Source organism: Varroa jacobsoni, unplaced genomic scaffold, assembly GCF_002532875.2.
Source record: "Varroa jacobsoni isolate VJ856 unplaced genomic scaffold, vjacob_1.0 scaffold_215, whole genome shotgun sequence".
Classification (NCBI taxonomy): domain Eukaryota; kingdom Metazoa; phylum Arthropoda; class Arachnida; order Mesostigmata; family Varroidae; genus Varroa; species Varroa jacobsoni.
The window spans coordinates 134,279-154,026 of record NW_019213117.1 but is presented as its reverse complement, the minus strand read 5'-3'; the positions used below and the strand labels follow the sequence as shown (position 1 = coordinate 154,026).

Below are 19,748 nucleotides of genomic sequence, written 5' to 3'. Positions count from 1 at the left end.
ACTTCCCAGAGTTCATGGCTCGTGGCGACGCAGTTGCAAGTTCCTGGGGAGTTCCAACGTTATTTGTTCGATGTTTACCTGTATCTTTATGCGGTCCTCAAACTCCCGCGACGCCGACCTTTCCCGTTCGTACTGCGCTTTCATATGCCGTTGCTGATTCCGGAGCAATCGGTGCGCGTTCCGGTGCAATTCCACGGCATTCTGCCTTTGGGCGTTACCGCTCTAAAGGGCTCTTCGGCAATACGCCAAAGAACGATTCGAACAGCGTCGTTCTCAGATTCTCGCTTGTGGATCTGTTGAGCGAAGATGTTACTTAGTGCAGCAGCTCATGCGGTGAGCTGTACTTTTTGCCACCAAAGGCCACAGCCTTTTTGTGATTGTTATAATCACACGCTCGATTAGCTCGCTGCATTGTGGGTGTAATTCCATTTGAACTAGTCTGCTACCCGCCGCGATGTGAATCAGGCCGCGTTGTCCGTCACGACCGCGTCGAGGCTTTCGGACCGCGTAAGCACTTCCGGGAGCTCGGCCCGATAGAGAAGTACTTTTTAACGCGTTGTAACGTTTTTTACTGCTATTTTTGAGCACATGAGCCAACGCGCGAAACTTTCATCTAATTCGGAATTATCTCACGTAGGTAAGACTTTTCCCTATGCGCTCTTAAAACCTTGTCCAACTCGAGAGCGCCGCTTTGTATCAGTGACATGGTCGGGCGCTTCAAAGTAGTACCCCTGCAAGGTCAGAGCGTAGCGTGTTAACTTTAAGCAAAGATTAGCCTGTCTTTTTAGCTACTTTAACACAAATCTGTCAGTAACAACCTCAAAGTGTCGTCCACACAAGTACGGTCGACAGCCAAATGACGGCTAACGCAGTTGACGACCTGCTTGCGTTTCTTTTTTATTTGTGTCAGAACTGCTTCTAGCCCAGTATCGCTCGCATCCGTCCGTAACTTAGTCTCCAAATGCAGCTAAAAGTTTATAAGACAAGCTCCTATATGTTCCTGCCCGTTCGGCATCTCAAACGTTCTTTGGCGTTGACCATAGCCTAAACCAAAGCTGCGATCGGCGCTAAATCCCATACGAACCGCCTGTAATAGGAGTTGGTTAGTGGCTGTCAAAATCAGCTGGGTGGGCTATGACACTGTCAAAATCAACAACGAACTATTTGGTATTTCCAAGACTAACGGATTTTGGCCATCAACCTCTAAAATGAGGCCGGTGGATTCGAGAGCACAAATGTCCTTCTGGGGTGCAGAATGCGTTTTGTCCTTGTCCTCGTGTATGCTAATCTGTCAATACGCGCTGGCAACTATCCAGGGTGCTAAGGTAGCAAGCGAGTGTCGACATCGTAGTCAATGCAGAGCAGCGGGTATACGTCTTGTCTTCGTGGACCGCAGTCGGCAATGTTTGACACAGAAGCATCCCGTCCCGTTTTTTTTATAAATACTATTTATCCTCCATGATCTGCGCCTGCGCATGTGCAACTCGCTGTGGCTAGGAGTAAATCGGAGGTGTATTGCTGATGTTGCTAATCAGGATTGCGTGCTTCAGTATAGGTGAATTTATCAAATTGCTCGAAGAGATAAAAGTATCGGTCAGGTGAAACCTTCATGAGATGCCTTCGTTGCTTTGCTATTTGCCTAGTTGGAGAAACCCGCTCTCATTCAGAGAATAGGATGGACACCGTTCGTTGATGAATGAATTTCCTCAGTACAACTATATTGACTTGAAGCGGTATCATGTATGATGGGGTGATCTAAGTTTGCGAGCAAAACCCGACAATAGCCCCGTACATCCATGCTCATAATCTTGTATGGGAACATACACGAACCCCCGGGACACAGCTGTGGACTTTGCGCAGCTTTACTCAGACTGCTACGCGGGGCGTGGAGCATCATACAGGCGGACTAATTCTGAGAATCTTGCATTGTCCGGCAGCCTTATCCGCTAGGCATAGGAAATTGCGTTTATGTCCGCTCTAGAGTCGAGTATTGAAATTTATCTTTCCGCAGAAAGGTTTCTCCTCCTCTCGAGGTAATTGGAGCACAAATTAGCCATTGGCGAACCCGTTTATGCAACTATACGTTCCAAAAGAGGTAAGACTTGAAATGACCTCGCTTCCCGCACTTAAGGCGTCTTCGATTAGTTGGTGGACGTTCATCGAACCACCCCGCCATGCCGCGTGCCCTACCATTCATAAATTCGAACCTGTTCTTGCTCGACGTTCCTGAGCCCCGCTACTCGCGGAACAATCACACAAGCATTTCAAAATTTGCCGGCGCAGCCTCAGTAGGATCGTTGGTGAAATTATCACTCTTGCACGCATCTTTGACATTCCTCAGAAAGCTATAAAAACTTTCCCTTTGACATTTTTTTTGGGTATGCAACTTTGATGGATCGAGAGCCACCCTTTTTAGAAATCTCTAAAACAGCTTCGTGTAAAATCGTACCCGTTCAACTGGAATTGCTTCAAATGCCATTTATCTCATGACCAAACTAATTCACGGCCTTATTGACTCTGGCAGCAATTCAAAGGCTTCTTTTCGCGAGCCGGTAAAGAGGCCAGCCCTGGGTATAGGCATTGAATTCTAACCGTAACGTTCATTGGCAAACGCATTGTAGTCCAGCTGCGGCAGGTCGGGCGAACGTACCAACAGTAGAGCAGCGTTGATGATGGCCGCGGACATACGAACGACGAGAGCTTCGAGTCTCCTTCCGCCGCGTCCCCATCCCTTCCGTCCAGGCATCTTCCGTAAGCCGATCGAAGCTCTAACTTCGTTCCTAGTCGACGCAAAATATTGTCGTGCTTCTGGTTTAGGTTATTATCCGGGATTCGATCCGTTGTTGCTGCCACCAAAATGGGGCGAATAACAAAACTGCTACTGGCGAACTTAGCAGCCCCTTATATACAGGTCTGGGTTTTCTTTACCCTGAAATGTTCGCGGCGCGCATCGTTACAATATGCACTACATTCTGAGACCTAACATCCTACGTGCCTTATTTAGTTTCATCTTAATTGCATTTTTAGGTATCGATAGTTTATGTAAAACAAAAGGCATACGTCGGTTCTTTTCAATTGTCTTGAATGTCTAGAGCTTTTTCTTCTGATGATTTAACCATTTGTCGAAAATGTAATAGCAGACGACGTGTCTTTTGTCTTAACCCAGGACTTTCGGATTTTTTAGAGTGTACCTCCTTCCTGAAAGTGTGTAGGGAGGTAACACTTTAAGATTTCATTTTTTTCCATTTCTACGGATTTGGTCAAGATGACATTTTATGATTGAATTGACAGGAATTATGTGTATATACTTGTGTATATTCCTAAATCCCAGGATTTGTTAGATGATCCCGGTATCCACCGTCGGGTGAGATTCCTGTATATCCCAACGAAGTACCTACATGTTTTAAGCGCATGTCACCTTTCTTGTTTAGGTTTTTTCTAAATGATAGTAAACCTATTTCGTATTCTTATTCTTAATCATGTCTCGCCTGGTGAGAGATTTGTGCTGCATCACGAGTTCGTTCCGGTGCTTTTTGACGTTCTTGTATCATTCTCTTTAGATGTTCGTTGACAGTACGAATAGTCCTCGCAACAGCCCGGTTCCTAAGGATCACTTGATTTGTGCCGAATTCTTTTTACAAAACCTTTTAAAATTTACCGCCAAAAAATTGTCGGCGTCGTCAGAAGCAGTATGCAGCACTTTAGGAGGTCCTAAAGCTTACATTCAAGATAAAACAACGATATCTGAAGAACGTTTGTTTCCTTTTCATCATTACATTGAAACCAGCGCGGCGCTTCTTAACAGTTGTGTACTCGTGATTTGCACCACCCATTCAATAAAATCATTGTGTAAATTATTTGTTTAACAGTACTATACACAGATACCAAGGAAATCTATGTATCTATAGCTTCTGACTAGAACTACCGGCGTTATAGCAAACGGGAAAATGACCTGATTTGTGCTATTCAACATTCTTTTATTCAAAATAGTAAGTATATCTTGGAGATTAACATAGCCCATATTTTACTAATAGAGCTCAGTAAATAATGCTTTTATTTTCGTTAAGGCTATTATTACTTAAGTATACTATCTAGATAAAATAAATTCACATAAATCCACAAAAGCCTTTTCTATTTACCACATTCAACGACGCAGGTTTTCATCGTATGACAGCATAGCTCAGTCGTGAAGCTGAACTTAAAGTTCTGGTTGAGGACCGAAAGGATAGAGGTCGATGAACGTAATTTTCTGACACGTTCCAATTTGAACATAAATCTTCTTCCTTTTGCAATAGACTATAAACATCAGAATGAGATTTTTAATAGTCTCGGCCAACCAGGTTGATCAGCCAGACTGTTCATCAAAACTGTACCGTGTTGCTAATAGCTTTTACTAATATCTTGCAATTACCATATCGTAGCTTTAACGTGTGGCAATGATGGTAAACATTGTAAATGTTACCTCAGCACTGTGCAATATGGTGGCTTATTTACCTGCTTACTACATTCCATGTGGAGCTAAAAGTGTTGTGTAAAATTATCTGATTACATAACGCCACATGAGACCTGTCATATAATGTTTTTAATCTAAACCTATAATTTAAAGAAATCCTTTGAATCAAGACCGCCTTTTCTCCCTCCCTCGCTCGCTCTCTTTCCCTCTCCCCCTCTCTCTCTCCCTCAAAAGGTGCGAACACAAAAAGAAAACAGTAACATCAAAAAATTTCATAACACACTGGATAGCTAATTACCGAACGGTATCATCCAACCCAATAAAAGATATATACTGCACATATATCCTACAAAATAAGACAATCGTTCAGATAATCATATAACGCCGTGATTTTCACGCTGTAGTACTTTAATTGCCCCAATGTGAACATCTTACTGTCCGTCGATCATTACAATGGTGGTAATGCTTCGTATATAAATTTCGTTTTCTACGAAGTGTGCCAGTGTCTATATTTTTCAGTTCTGATAGATATATTTCTCTCGCTCTTAGTCATATCATTTATACATATACAAGGTGGATCACTCATACAGAATCAACATATCCATGTACCCTTGGATTTTTCCCTTTAACATTTAATTTTTTTTCGTTTCTATGTGTGCGACGTTGCACGGAGCTAAGCCGCATAACGACCGGCAACGTCACTAGTAAAAGCTAATGGTAATAAATAAATAGATTCGTTTATTCATTTATCTACTATGATACATTATATATACATAGAGGGTTTACTGGATGCGTATATGCATATCTATATATGCCAGTGTCAATATCGATCGTATGTGCATTAGTATATAGAGAAAATGTCAATGATTTGAAAAAAATATGTTTTTGTTAAAAATTTATCTCAAGACTATTTTTTTCTAAGCCATTTTAGGGGTATCAGTCCACAACAAATGCACTCACAGGGAATCTAACACGGAACTAGTTAAGCGCTATCGTAAATGACTGACATGGCTATGGTCTGAGTAACAGTTCAGTTGCCGTCTACTAAATGGTTAGATTTAACGTACTACTGATGATGCAATGCTGCCCATTAGGTAAATGTACAAACTGAAAATTTTTATTCGCACAATTTTTGCTTAAATTGCAGAATAATAAATGCAAATGACAGTTTATTTTTCTGATTCATTTAACAGCGCAGTCCCCTATATAATGGGACCTGTAGCCCTTTTGCTCTGCAGCGTCTTTTGCGTTAGGGTTAAATAGATGTATCTAAATTAAAGATACATGTTTTTATAGGTCAACTTTGTATAAACATTAGGTTAGATGAAATTTTCACTTTGTTTTTTAGTAAAAATACATCAATATTACACGATTTGCCCAAAACTATCAATTGTAATAATAATGCGTTGAGAATAGATATTGAATCGCACGTGCAGGGGACATTAAAGCCCCCTTTTATGTATGTCCGTCATACACTGCACTTTTCGCATATATATATATATATATAGTACTTGTATTTGAAAAATTATACTACTTGTCAATTTTCTCATAATGGAACAGAAGTCATGATATTATCTATATGCACGTATCATAAATTTCATACATCCTTATACTATCGCCTATATATTCATATTACCAACATTCAGGAAAATTTCGCGTTACCACATAATATTGCAGACGATTAGAATCCGAATGTGCTCCGATCACTTTCTCTTTACAGTCACAGCTTTTAAAAATAGCCCAAATTGGAGACAAAATGAATCGGTGAGCTAGCTATCCTAATGACTAGGTTTTTTTAGTTCTGCGATATTTAGAGAAGAGGAAATTGAACATTTTTCCTTCTAGTAGACTTGTTTTTAATGCGTTGAAGATCAACCTTCTTCACGATAAAATAAGCTATCCATACTTTAGTCATGCGTCAGTAGGGGACCGTCGAAATTATAAGGCAACGTAAGAATTATGGCCAATGCTAGCCGTGGATTATTCCTCTATTAGTTCCATATTTTTAGCAGCAAATTTTACTGATACGTTGTTAGAATAAAACTACAAATGGACCCATCTAAAAGTAATTATGACCATTCATGTCTTTAGGAACTCTTTGCTTTGACCGCGAAATCTACCTTAAAAGCATCGTAACATACTTCCCCTATGAAAACAAAGCGGATAGTGCGCGCAAAGCGCTTGTTGCACTGCTTAGTCCGCTCTATAAATGGAGTTGTACTTTTTTTGAGGAACAACAATGCCATTCTTCATAAAATGGTCAAAACTTCTAAATAAATACATTTCTTATATTCTTATATATATATAGACGGGAGCGGCAAACTTATCGCTTATTATAAAAGTAGGACAAATTGATGACTGAATTATGCATGTCTCTTGCAGATAAAATTTCCGGTATAAGCGAGGTTATATATATTTCTAGGGAGATTACTAGGATTTATATCTTAGAAAGGAAACACATTTTTTCAGGGGTACTTTCATAGGAAAAGCAAGACGACGCTACAGTTTAGTGAATTGTCAAGTATGCTAAAAGGCGGCCTTGATAATAATAACGCTAGAAATGCTAAAATTTAGTTGATATTATATGTCGGACAGACTCCATATACGCTTTACTCTTGTCTGTAATACCTACACAAACTTCAATAGCATAACCAGTATTCTACTGTCAAGCTGCCATGATCCATCTCGATTCATTGTCTTCCAACGTGCATAGTGAATGAGTATCTTATTTTACTACTGGATCTTTTCACTTGCGTAATGCTTCTTATTTTTTCCCCTTTTCACTATATTTACGATAGGTATTGGTGTCAAGTGTTTTATAATAATCCTTACGTACTTAGTACTCGAGATCTACTGCTCCCGTAACTGTGTTTAGAGAATTGACGAAAACAATAAGGAAAATGATTATGTCATCATGTCGACAAACAAAAAAATTGATGAAACAAGCTTCTTTTTGCATATATAGGAAAGCTGGGTAAAATGAACGAACGCATCTCTTAGTGGCAAACTGCGAGCTCGGACCATAAGGAGCCTGCCTATATTTAGAGTAGGTATTTAACGGACTGGACGCTTTTGGCTTGATTGAAATATGTGACATTCGTATACATTCATTCACCTGATTAAGGCCACTAACTTCCTTCAATACTACTTTTAATTAGCATATTATCTACATTGTGTGCTTCATCTGTCGAAGAAGGAGGAAAATTGTTCATCATCTGAGGTTAATAAGCAAACAAAAAGTAATTCTCTCAGGCACATTGGAACGCTGATGAACCCAATTCAGTTTGCATGGATCTACTGAAAGATTCCGTTTTCCTATTTCTATCGAAGTCGCCTGTTTCGATTTACGGTTTGTAAAAATCTACATTGCTAGTAGCACACAATTTTCTTGCAAAAGTCTGCTAAAAATTAACGGGCACAGCTTCAGCTACGGACAGCATAATGGTCATACGAAACAATAAGATGGATAAACTAATTCGAATCAAAGGAGTCAATGTTACGGCGTCTGCTGTACAATCTAGAAAAAAAATCTCAGTTTGTGTACACAATCAAGCACGTTAATAAACAGTACAGTTGGTAGTGTATCTTCACCTAATTAGCTAGAGACCGGCCGCCATCATGACGTAAGAAGATGCCGCTATATTGGCTTCCACTTCGGCCGTGTCATTGTTGAACGTATCTATTATATTTGTATAATTAAGGATAACTATTAGCAGCGTGGGACGTTTCATAGCTCGATAAATTACCGAAAACAGCTAAATGACAGATTGAAAAAGTAGAAATAAATCAACAATAACTTGATAAAAAATAAAATATTGGACAGTTCGCCTTATCCTTATAATATATAATCTATACAATTATTGCCAGCTCGGGTAGACACTTGGCTGCTTACGGGGCGCTTTTTCCACTTTCTCCTTCAACAGCAAACGGATGTTCGAACAGTCCTATTTGCCTTCCGTGTATAAAATGTTTGTAAAGTGCCATTGGTTGGCAATCGTGGAAAACTTACAAACGGCTGTCACCGCTTTAGATGACCGGTGCAAGGACGAACCAAGTAATTGATTATGACTCAAGAAATGCTGATTAGATATTACACTGGGTGTTCAACAAAAGGCTTCTGCCGCACAGATATATAACCAGTGCTTAACCAAACAGACTCATTCCAACTGCCTCGACCTTTCTAGGCAAATTACCCAGCACTAAAGCGAGATATTTTCAAACGGCTTTGGCATATAAAAGTGGCACTATTCTATTTTACTAGTATTCTACCTTCGGTGTCAATAAAGACATCTTCTAACTTTTTCCAACGACCAACCGATACGACCAGTGGAACCGATATATCGTATTTTAGCGATCGCAGACAGGATGATTTGCTGAATAACTAAACTAGTAGTGTTTAAATGAGCTCGACTGTTTCAGGCGTTGTCCGGCAATTTTTCGTGTTTCCGTACGTGAAGTATCGAAATTGTAGGGGACTCAGATGTTACTGAGGAGCAGAGAATACCGAATAGTTTCATGTTTCTGACCATGGTCCCACCGACGTTGTTTGGAAGCTAAGAAAATACCTTCCGCTGGTGTCACTTAAAATCAGTAACAAGAATTGAAAAAAGTGTACCACGAAGTATGAAGATGACCCCAAGATGTACGGAAATTTCTGTCTTACAATGATTACATCTTCACGCATGGCAAGGCACTTGATCACAGCGCTTGAAGGCTACACATTGCCAACAATGGCAGAGAGCTGTCGTTGCCTGCTAATTCAGCAGATCTCAATATGTTAGAGAACTTCTAAAAAATACCGAGGGCTCGAAATAATAAATACTTCAGATTTTTGTGAAAAAATCACTAATGTGTGGCAGCAGGATCCATTAATAGCGGAGGCAGAGAAGAACTGCATCAGAAGCATGTCCCAAGAAGTCACGACAGTCACGCTGCAAGAGACGGCACCGCAAAACACTGGTGCTGCACATCGTTTGTTAGCAGTTTACCGATTTTTTTTTATCAACATGTAGGGCACCAGTGGAAAATAGAATAATGTCACTTCCTTCAATCAAAACCCGTTTGAAGATGTCTCGTTCTGGTATTGCGCAATGGTACAACAGTACCACCTTCAAAGAAATACAAGCTATTGACTTGCAAGCTGCCATTGCTTTTCGTCCATTAACGCAGTATACATACTAAATAAAACTATAACTTTGTTTGCTATTGTTAATTTTCAAAAATTCAGGGTGAATATAAATACTAGATTTGCATCAATAAATTGCTAAAGACAGAGGAAGGCTGCTGTTTGAAGCTTTTAATTCATTTTGCTTCAAAGATGAGTTCGACAAATATCTAGTATCCTTAACAAGTAAATTGAAAAAAATGCTACAGAATCCACCTTAATTTGCAAAAGATTCTTCTCGACTTACTCTGTATAACAACAAGATAGCTACACGGTGTATTACTTGAAACTAACGGGTAGCGTCGCGTCGCTGCACATAAGCATTTATCAGCCACCATCTTAGTGCGATGCGACTCTAATGATAACTAGAGACCTTCCGAGCTTAAATTTTTTTACCCGATAAATAACTGGGAATTCCGTTGCCTTGTTCGTTAATGCAGGTCCATAATTCTGAAATACAAAAAATATGAGGAAAATGAGAACCTTGAAGAACTCTCGTGAAAAAGTTTCAAGCGATTATACAACAAAATCTATAAATACAAGGTTGATAAGAAAGTTTCCGCGCCTTTTTCATTACATAAAAAGCACCACATTTTTATTCCTATGAAGATGGAGGGTACCACAAGATCTTCAAACTGAAGTCCAAAAGGGGAACTTTGATGATATTTACCATGTGTAGCCTTATATTGTGGAGCCTGATGGACTTGCCTCTTTTGTCAGATTTTTTCTCTTGATTAACATGGCTGACTTAATACAACTGGGCTAAACAAACGTGCCGATTAACTATCCGGTTTGCAGAAAGCAATTATGGATGAATTCCCTTAAATCAATTTGTAATTCTAGAATATGTCAGGTTTCCAAAATAAGATATTTTCGGATCTGGCCTTCTTTCGTGAAATTACTCATTCCTATCTCTGATCGATGCACACGTACAGACAGCACTTCTCATTATCGGTAATAATCCCACCCACAAATCGGCCATCATTGCCTCGTAACGCTCAATACTGGGCGATATGAAATGTTAAGCCGTAATTTTTTATTGTATTAGAGAGTTCATGATGCGTTCAAGATTGATGCTTCTTTGCAAGTCGTTGAGGTCCAAGATGGTTAACGACGGTCGTGTGACTGACTTTTCGGCATATCCCCGTTTATCGGATGTATTCCTTTGAAGGTATTTTCAGAGGATCGGTATCAAATTCAGATGGTTGGCCAGAGAAAAAGGTGCCCTTTGAGTGCCAAACATCATCTTCAAATTAGGAAAACCACTCTTAAACAGTCCTTTCAGCGATAGCGTTGTTACCGTACGCAAAGCAAATGTCCCTACAACTTTGTTCGACTCCATCGCGTTTGGTGCCGTCAGCCCTTGCATGACAGCAGAATTTTATGTAATTTGCAAGAGTGGTATAAATACTGCTTTGTTAAAGCGATCTCCATAAAACTTTTTCGGGGGTGTCCGGATTCAAACAAGCGACTTCTGCGAAACTAGCTTATGACACCAATCTCGCCACCGCCCTATTCATTAACTTCACGCGAATTCGAACGGAGGAAGTCTAAACATACGGTAGATTCGTCGTATATTTAGTGCGTTTAGCTGGACCATATAATATGGGAAAGAATCAAGTATTGTTACTATCGTTTGGATGCATCTTGAGTTTACTTTGGGAACAGTATGTTGTTCGCGAAAAGTGAGAGAATATCATTTATCGGCTCACTCTATTCAACAGATCTCTGCTTTTTAAGTCAGAAATGTAGAGTTTATCATTCCCATTTCCTCCCGGTTTTTTGTATTTCCAACCACGTATTTAACCACTTGTATTCACAGAAAAAATTTCACTATTTTTGCGTTGTCTCACTGCTTTCATTTACCAGATGGCTTTCTTCTTTATTTACCACAAGGTCCAGATGACCAAACTCGTTGGAGCTTTCAAATATCGGATGGCTTTCTTTTTTAACACAACATCCAGACGACCAAACTCGTTGGAGCCTTCAGGTATCAGATGGCTTTCTTCTTTACCACAATATCCAGATGGCCAAACTCGTTGGAGCTTTCAAATACCAGATGGCACTATTCCTTGTCATAACGACCAGACAACCAAACTTATTGGAGCTCTCAAGTATCAGATGACACCACAACGTCCAGGCAACCAAACTCGTTGGAACTTTCAAATACCAGATGACACTATTTCCTGTCACAATATAGCATTTGTGCTATTTATTTTCGGTTAGCTTTACAAATGAACTAAATATTTTATCTTTTATCTCTGGCCGTGAGTTCTATGACGAATGTTTACGCTATCAAACATACGTTCATTGTTATAACCTTTTTATTATGCATGAGATAAGCTAACATAAGAACATTCAGAAAATGATGGCCAAACTTTAAACCCTATATATAAGCATTTTTCCTCGAAATTTAAAAGCTTTCCAAGTAAGCTGGGTATCAAAATCATTCCCATGTAGAAAAAAGTTGGTGTTGAGATCTTAAAAATGAAGATATACACTGCACCAATAGAGACATTTTGAATTCTCGTATTTTTCTGTAAACCTACCGTTCGACCGTCAAATAGGTAATAAAATAAAGAAGATTAGTAAAGTATAGCAATAACGTAAACTAACCTAAGTCGATAACTTGCGTCTGTAACATCAACATAGGAGACTCACTAGTAGAACTAGAACGTGCAAGGAAGCTACACACTGCACAATTTACTGGGCATTTTGAACTTGGTATACAAGTGCACGACGGCAAGTATAAGAGCATATGATACTGGATTATAGACAGGAGACTAGCCTGGATAAGTGAACACTTTTGAAGAGGTTAAAACAACCCAATGAGGAAGACTACACTAGCTACTAAAGAGACAAAGGAAAAAAGAAAAGAAAAAAGAGACCTGGGCTCTAATAACTGTAACATCCGCTGGAGTAATCATATGTCAACCCGGATAGCGTACGGCACGATTGTCATACAGAAGAACGCATGTCTCAACGTTTTCAAAAAAAATGCGAGAACACTTTTTTTTTCTCTCTCAAATTCATTCCACCATGCAATTTATCAGATAAGATGAAGGCGCACATAAGTAAAATAATAACAATAATAAAATAAATAAATATCGATTTTAAGGTTTCGACAGCAGTTTCCTTGCTTTATCTTCATGCCTGTATTCAATAGCTCTCATCATGTCTAGCCAAGGCGAGCCAACAACGCACGTGAAAAAGCTCATTAGTGTTATCCATTTCCAGTAATTTTTTTTAACGATACCCCTTTCTACTGATTTATCTCTGCTTATTTTCTACATAGCGAAAAAACCTGCTATTATGATTTTGAAATCCTCAAAAACAGCAAATGTTCTTTGAGCGTTTAGTATTTCCAAACATATTTAAAATAAAATAATATTTTTTAAGGCTTATCAGAGGATAGTTATAGCATGCGAAAAAGCGTTAGATGGTAGGAAATAAAAGCGTATATATGTATAGTTAGAAAATGATCGAGCAAAAATATATGTTATTAGTATTTTTGGTAGTATAGGATTTTGGGGTGCTAACCTGTGATACGATCTGGGTTCTACATCTGTGATTTTCGAGAAGTCGTCGACGTTCTTTCGTGGTTCTCAATGGTACAGCGGCAGTTCGGTTGAGCATCGGCGGTGGAGGAGCAGCTCCGGTGCAGCTGTCAGGTGAAGTGGCCGTACCGCTACCGCCGCTCCTGCTTCCACCACTCGTGCTCCTACTACAGCTGATAACGCTTGTGGCGCTAGCTGCACTGGGAGATCGATGCTTCTTGATAAGATGCTGCTCGAATGAGAATGGCGTGGGGAACGCTTTGCCACACAAACGGCACTTGAGACCAGACTTTGACTGCGAAACCATTAACCATCTTTATTGATAATTATAACTGTAGAAAACGTTCAGTATGTCCGTTTGTATATAAGAAGCAGAGTACAGTTAGTAACATTACGTATGTTGCGGTTTCGTACCTACGTAGATCATGGACCGTTAGAGGCTGAGTTTTCATTGGTCATGAACATTTTCCAGAAAGCAAATTCGTAATCAAACCTTTGGAAAATTCGTATTCCCCGTCGGCTTAAGTTGTAAGGCATATTGCGCTTCTGGAGGATGAAATATTTCTTTGTGTCTTATTAACGTTGGCAGGGAATCGAACATTTTCCTGCAAAATAGACATTACGAGGAGATACAGGATAATTATCGTTAATTTTGCTCTAATCGTACTTGGACGATGTACTGGAAATGAGCCAGTATCACGCAACGCGAAGAAGTACCATTAAAACATTGTTTCAGTTATCTATTCTTCTGTCGATCTATTTTCTTTTTCTATCTAAAATATTCTGGAATACTGTGTGACCTTAGCCGCGAACACTTTAGGCGGCCACCTATTGTGGTACTCTTAATTAATCGTTTTAGCCATAGTTTTTCTGTTTGCTGTCATTTATTTACTCTATCTAGATATACACATAGGTAAATCATTTTGATGTATGCCATCACTACAAGAAGCGTAGTTGTTTTTATCTATTTTCGGCGGTATAGCAATCAGTCCGTACCTAGAATTGAATACTGCGGTAAGGTAGAGTTTAAACTACCGGTATGCAGCCTCACTTTTCTTCTAACAAACTGCTCCATTAGCCGATTTATTGTCCTTTACGGAGTATCCATAAAAATGAAAATAGGAGAAATCAGGCCTTCATTAAATATGGCACTGGGACGCAATAAAAAGGTGACGATCAGCATGCGCCTGCGCTGAAACTTCGTTTACTGTGAAACTGTACATTTGTAGTAAAATTCGTGTACAGCTGGTTGAAAAAGCCCTTTGAAAGATGACATCTAATTATTACTCATATACGTAGCTTAAATGCGTCGACACTTATAAATGGCACATGAAGCCTTTTTGGAATACGTTTAGCTGGAATCAAAATATGTATGCAAAGCTCTATTGCGATATGCTCATGAACACATGAGAACTCCATATATATGCTTTTCGCTTCAACGCTAAATAATTTCTAGTATTTTTGAGGGCAACTAGGGCTGACAAACAGTATGCATAGGTATTATTCGATCTCCACAACAAGGAAGTACAAAGAGCTATGAGAAACGTAGAACAACAATCAATTTTTTTTAAAGCTGTGGATAACACTGTGATAACCTAATTGTGGGATAAAATTTTCAGTAAACGAGATCAACAAAGCTCTGCAGAAACAACGAGGGCCTTACTAGTTACTTAAAGCGATATCTTTGTCAATAGATCTCAGACACTAGGTGTGTCATCTATCAATCTAATAATAATTTGAAGATATGCGAAACATCGTACGGGGTATGACCTTGTAGAACCTACTGAATCTACTTTGTCACAAGAAATGGCGCTAACCTTAATTTACGACATGCAATGTCTGCAGGATTTTTTTCTTTTAATCTACAAAATCTCAAATTAGCTTTAATTTACCTGCACTTATTGCACTTGTATCCACTATTGTTGTTGCTTTTGGTGCTTCGAGCTCCATTTGTACTAGGCTGAGCACCACTTGCATGTTGTAGTCTTATGTGTAATTCGAGGTCAACCGTACTCCCAACGGCTTCGTACGAACATTGTTTACAGCGTAAGACCTGTAAAAATAGTATAGACACAATGAGTTAAAGCGCACATAGTGTGTGCCTGCTCTAAAATAGTGCACCTTCATTCTGGTTTTATGTCTCCTTAAAATCTGCATGTAGCTAAAAAATCACCTAAAAGGCATGTACGCCCTAGACCCAGAAGAATCTAGATGCACATGCGGATTCACTATCATAGATTGAACTTTAGGGTGCTTCAGGTACGTTATTTTGACCAATAACTTTCATTGCATCTTCTCGAAACTGCTCATTGATGCATTTCAATGTATTACGCTACAATTTCAAATAATCTTTGACTTGCCTTTTGCTTGAACTTGATCAAAATTAATTTTGTATTCAAGCAAGTTTCTTGCAAAATTTGCATGGAATACTCTTATTCTCACATTCAAACAATGACGGAAATATGAATATCAGAAAGAGAAATATCACTATGGGGCTGAGAAGCCTTCATACACCACTGATGACAGGACGAGTTTATATGTACAATATTTAAATAAAAGTGCGATTGTTTGAATGATGCTTCAAAGGCGAGTTGGGACCAAAAAAGCTGAAAGGTGTAGGTCAAAAACAAGGTTTTTTTTATAACCGTCGTCTTCTACAGTTCAAAAGCTGGGTATTACGAGTTTAATTGAGTTGCTCCACTGTCACTGCTGCGGAATGCTGAATATATTCCACAGAGCTGTCGGTCAAAATAGGCTTAAACAAGTCCTTGATGATAACAATACACCCTGACACGTCGCTGCTTTTATCGCGTAGTTTGCGGAAAAACTCGATTCTCAACACTTTTGCATTCACCAGAGCTAACTCATTTCAGCGTTCTCTTTTGTGCAAGCTTTCGACACACTTAGACGTTAGGACGATCGAAAAAATCTAATAAAATTATCGATTCTTATTATTCATTTTGCGGTTATAAGGACTCAAAGGAACGATGCCAAAAATATCTTGAATCAGAGGTGTATTGGTTTTAAGGAGGCTACTAATATTCGTATGACTGAAACCTGAACACTTGGTGCGGATCTTTTCAACATTTTCAACAAACACTATGAGCGTCCAAACTTCCTGAACGCGTTGTTGCTACTAGCTAAAATAAAATATACATTATAACTCAAATCCCGTGGACAATATCTTTCACTGTAGTACAGTCAGAGAATGACTCAGTCTAATAGGATAAAATCAATGAGTTTTACACACATACTTACACACAATAAGGCTTAAGATTTAAACCTCATATTTTAAAAATGCCGGGCCTGTTCTAAAACTACAGTCGAAACTGCCTTTTTTTTGATAAATAACCTGTCGAGATAACAGAATCCATGGATTTATGTCATCTAGAAGATTTTCAGTTGGTGTGGCTGAAACTGTAACGTGTTCGTTGAATAGCGGGTTGATTGAATTGTAGGAAAGAATCTCTGCAAGGCCCTGCTTGAAGTTGATTGAATTCATTGAGTGTAAAAAAAGTCAATGCCTTAATTTCACCTTACGATTTAAATTAGTTCTTTTTTGCATATCCACTAGATGCAGCCGTTCCAAAATCCGGACAACTTCGTAGCGACGAGATCCGGTCCAGTTTATTAATCATCTTGTCCTTTATATATATAGCCTAAAAGAATGAGCAAAAATGATGTCTTGAGCCGGTCGATAACAGCTGATCGAACAACCCTAATCTTTTTCATGAACGGAGAAACTGTTTCCACACAGAAAGAAACAAACGCATCCATATAGTGAGATTGTATCGTTTGCCAAGGATCAAGTGTCATAAAGGTTGTATAGGACAACCCAATTCTCGCGATGATACGGCAACGACGTACAGTGCATATCGTGTAAAGTAGTTAGATGCACGTTGAACTACATGAATGCGGTCCAGGCTCTAATCCAAATAGGCTCTAAAGACGGATGATGTACGGCATTTGAAAGTCGGCTAAGAAATGTCATCTGGTCCAGACAAGAGTCTTGTTCTATCGTTCTCTGTCCCATGGGTTGATTAAGTAAATTCATATTTAGTATGCCTTGGACTTAGAGGGTAAATATTTGGAGAATGTATCCAAATGAACGCAATAGACGGTTAGATAACAAGGCCTACAGGGCTTCCGGCCCAAAAATTCTTAGATATACTTTATCTAATCACAGCATTTTTATACACGGAGGATAGGCGCAATGCGCGTGGTAACTACCTTCATTCCCTGTGGATGTTCAACATGATTCAAAATCATTAGCGCAGCATTCAACCAGATAGACGCTTATACGAATCATAACAAACACGCAAGATTAACTAATGCGAGAATTTTCCTGCTGTTCTTCGATTGGAGTAACCAATTTCCAGAAGTTCACTTATCTAAGGTCTAAAAGAAACTAACTATAACGTTTAAGTACAGCTAAATATTGAAAACCTTGACTATTCGAGAGTAAAACAATTCACCGACATGATTTTCCTTAATAGATCATTCAAACGATAGAACTCTATTTAAACAATTTCAGTTTTAGAAAGGTGTCCTCAAAGAACAACTTGGTAGTTATCTCAAATGACAACATAAAAATAGGTAAGAGCGCTTTGGGTATTTTGAGAGGTGACACAATTTTGACCTTCACTTTAATTAAAAACAGCCAATATGATTCCTTGAGCGCAGTAGGTAATCCTCAAGGGATATTTTCTTTGAAGATACGGTGAGTTGGAACGAATTATCTTTTTTACAACAAACACGTGAATAAGGTTGACACAGATAAACATTCTAAGATGCAAGTGTAAGTATAAAAGTAAACGCTCACGATACTCGAAAAAACTTACGCTTTGTGTATTTTCGTTTGTGTATTCATATTTTGTTGAAAATATAGTATATACAAGACCGTTTGCACGATAACGAGGAGCACGAGTTCATGATTGAGTCCAAATGGTAACGGATTGTTATGAAATTTCAATAAAATGCGTAACCCACAAGTAATTTCTCTTAAGGGTCATTACCTATAACATGTTATAGACTATATAGGATAACATATTATTGCACAATGGTCCCATATCTCTTTCACTTATTTAACTTAACCTATGCAATTTGTTTACAATGTTTTTCATCCTCCCAAGGCGCGGCTCACTGTATTGATGCTGAGAATTTTTAGTCGTTGCAAGTAAGTACTCATGGTTATAGTTTAACAAACTTTCACACAACTTAGTAAAAATATTGCCTGTGGGTTTTACGGTAACCGAGGAAATGAAAGGTCATTGAAACGGAATGACTCTCCGTCCTTATCAACTTTGTAAATGAATACAAAATAAAATATGCCTGAAAATGTCTAAAGCCATATAATCGTTCCAAAATATTTACTATTTTATGACCTATAAATACATTCGTATCGCTAATTCCAAAGCATAAGTTATCTCACACTAAACTACCTGCTTCAGCATAACTTAAGAACACTCTTACTATACATATGATACCTATGATTTCTTTTTACTGTCATCAACGATCGAGCAGTCCTTTGTCAACACGTACTGAGTGGACACAAAATACGTAGAATTCTGTTATAAACAATGGAGTGCTAAACGCCCCAATGAATATTAGTATTTTGGCCACTAAGCTTTAGTTAGAAATATACTAATGTAAAAAAAAATGGGAATCAATGATTGAAAGTGCTATAAATCATTGTGGAGGCAAAGCAAAGAAACTGAGTCATTCTGCGTAGCATCAGCGGCCAGTGTAATTTTACCGTTGTCGGCAAAATGTATGTAGTTTCGTACGAGTACGTGTGCGAATGCAAGAAAGATTTAAACGAATGTATTAATATAGAAATTTACCTCTGGGTGCCGAACGGCCTGTTGAATTTGCCCACTTGTTAACGGCTGCCCTCTTGAAGTCGGGTTATGCTTTGCCTGTATTTGGTGTTCGATGAGGGATTTTTGGAAGGCAAACTTCTTGCCACACTTCTCGCACCGATGCCAGGCCATTGCGGCAGCTCTATCGACCTCACAGCCACAGGCAGACACAACTGCTAATATTGTTACACTCTGATTTTGCTTTACAACATTCTGATTTATTCCGCTTGATTATCTTCCACCGACGGACTGACTTATTGTCTAATAGGCAGATTAAATATCTAACTTAAACGTTCTTTTCCTTTTTGCGTGTTTTGCTTTACAATATATGAACTGAATTTCAGAGATGAACTGATACGTATTCCATTTGTTGATTTCATTTTGTTTAAATATTTAGTACCTTCCAATGTCTCACAGGTGCGTACATTTTCCTCCTTTTGCTTTGCCCAGATTCGGCTGGCAAACGCTGAGAACCCACAAAGGTGCGTCGGGGTTACAGCCACACAACCAAGAAATGACGGGTAGTGGTATTTTATTAATTTTAGTGTCGCTTATAAAAACTCTTATTTGATACAACTGCTGCTCCCTTTGATGTTTCTTAAAATAAAGGTGAATCCGCTTTGGCAAGTTTGCTCTGTTCAAAGGCCGTCCTCTTTTGCCTCTGTCTCTGCCGGCATTGCTTCGGTACTCTCGTTTGCATAGTTTTAGTGGAC

The 19,748-nt window shown here is 38.9% G+C and overlaps 1 protein-coding gene across 2 annotated transcripts in view; it reads right to left on the bottom strand.

Moving 5' to 3' along the window:
- Window positions 1–19,519, bottom strand: part of LOC111273688 (uncharacterized) — a 29,947-nt gene extending 10,428 nt beyond the window's left edge. The window contains exons 1-6 of one of the 2 annotated variants that reach the window (XM_086973596.1): window positions 19,436–19,519; window positions 19,018–19,208; window positions 15,067–15,227; window positions 13,668–13,779; window positions 13,158–13,469; window positions 10,014–10,067 (exon numbers count right to left, since the gene is read on the bottom strand). In XM_086973596.1, coding sequence (XP_086829722.1) covers window positions 10,014–10,067; window positions 13,158–13,469; window positions 13,668–13,779; window positions 15,067–15,227; window positions 19,018–19,167 — 789 coding nt within the window. In that variant the 5' untranslated portion in view covers window positions 19,168–19,208; window positions 19,436–19,519. The remainder of the gene's footprint in view (window positions 1–10,013; window positions 10,068–13,157; window positions 13,470–13,667; window positions 13,780–15,066; window positions 15,228–19,017; window positions 19,209–19,435) is intronic. The other variant, XM_086973595.1, reaches the window with a different exon arrangement.
- Between the last annotated feature and the right edge of the window lie 229 nt (window positions 19,520–19,748).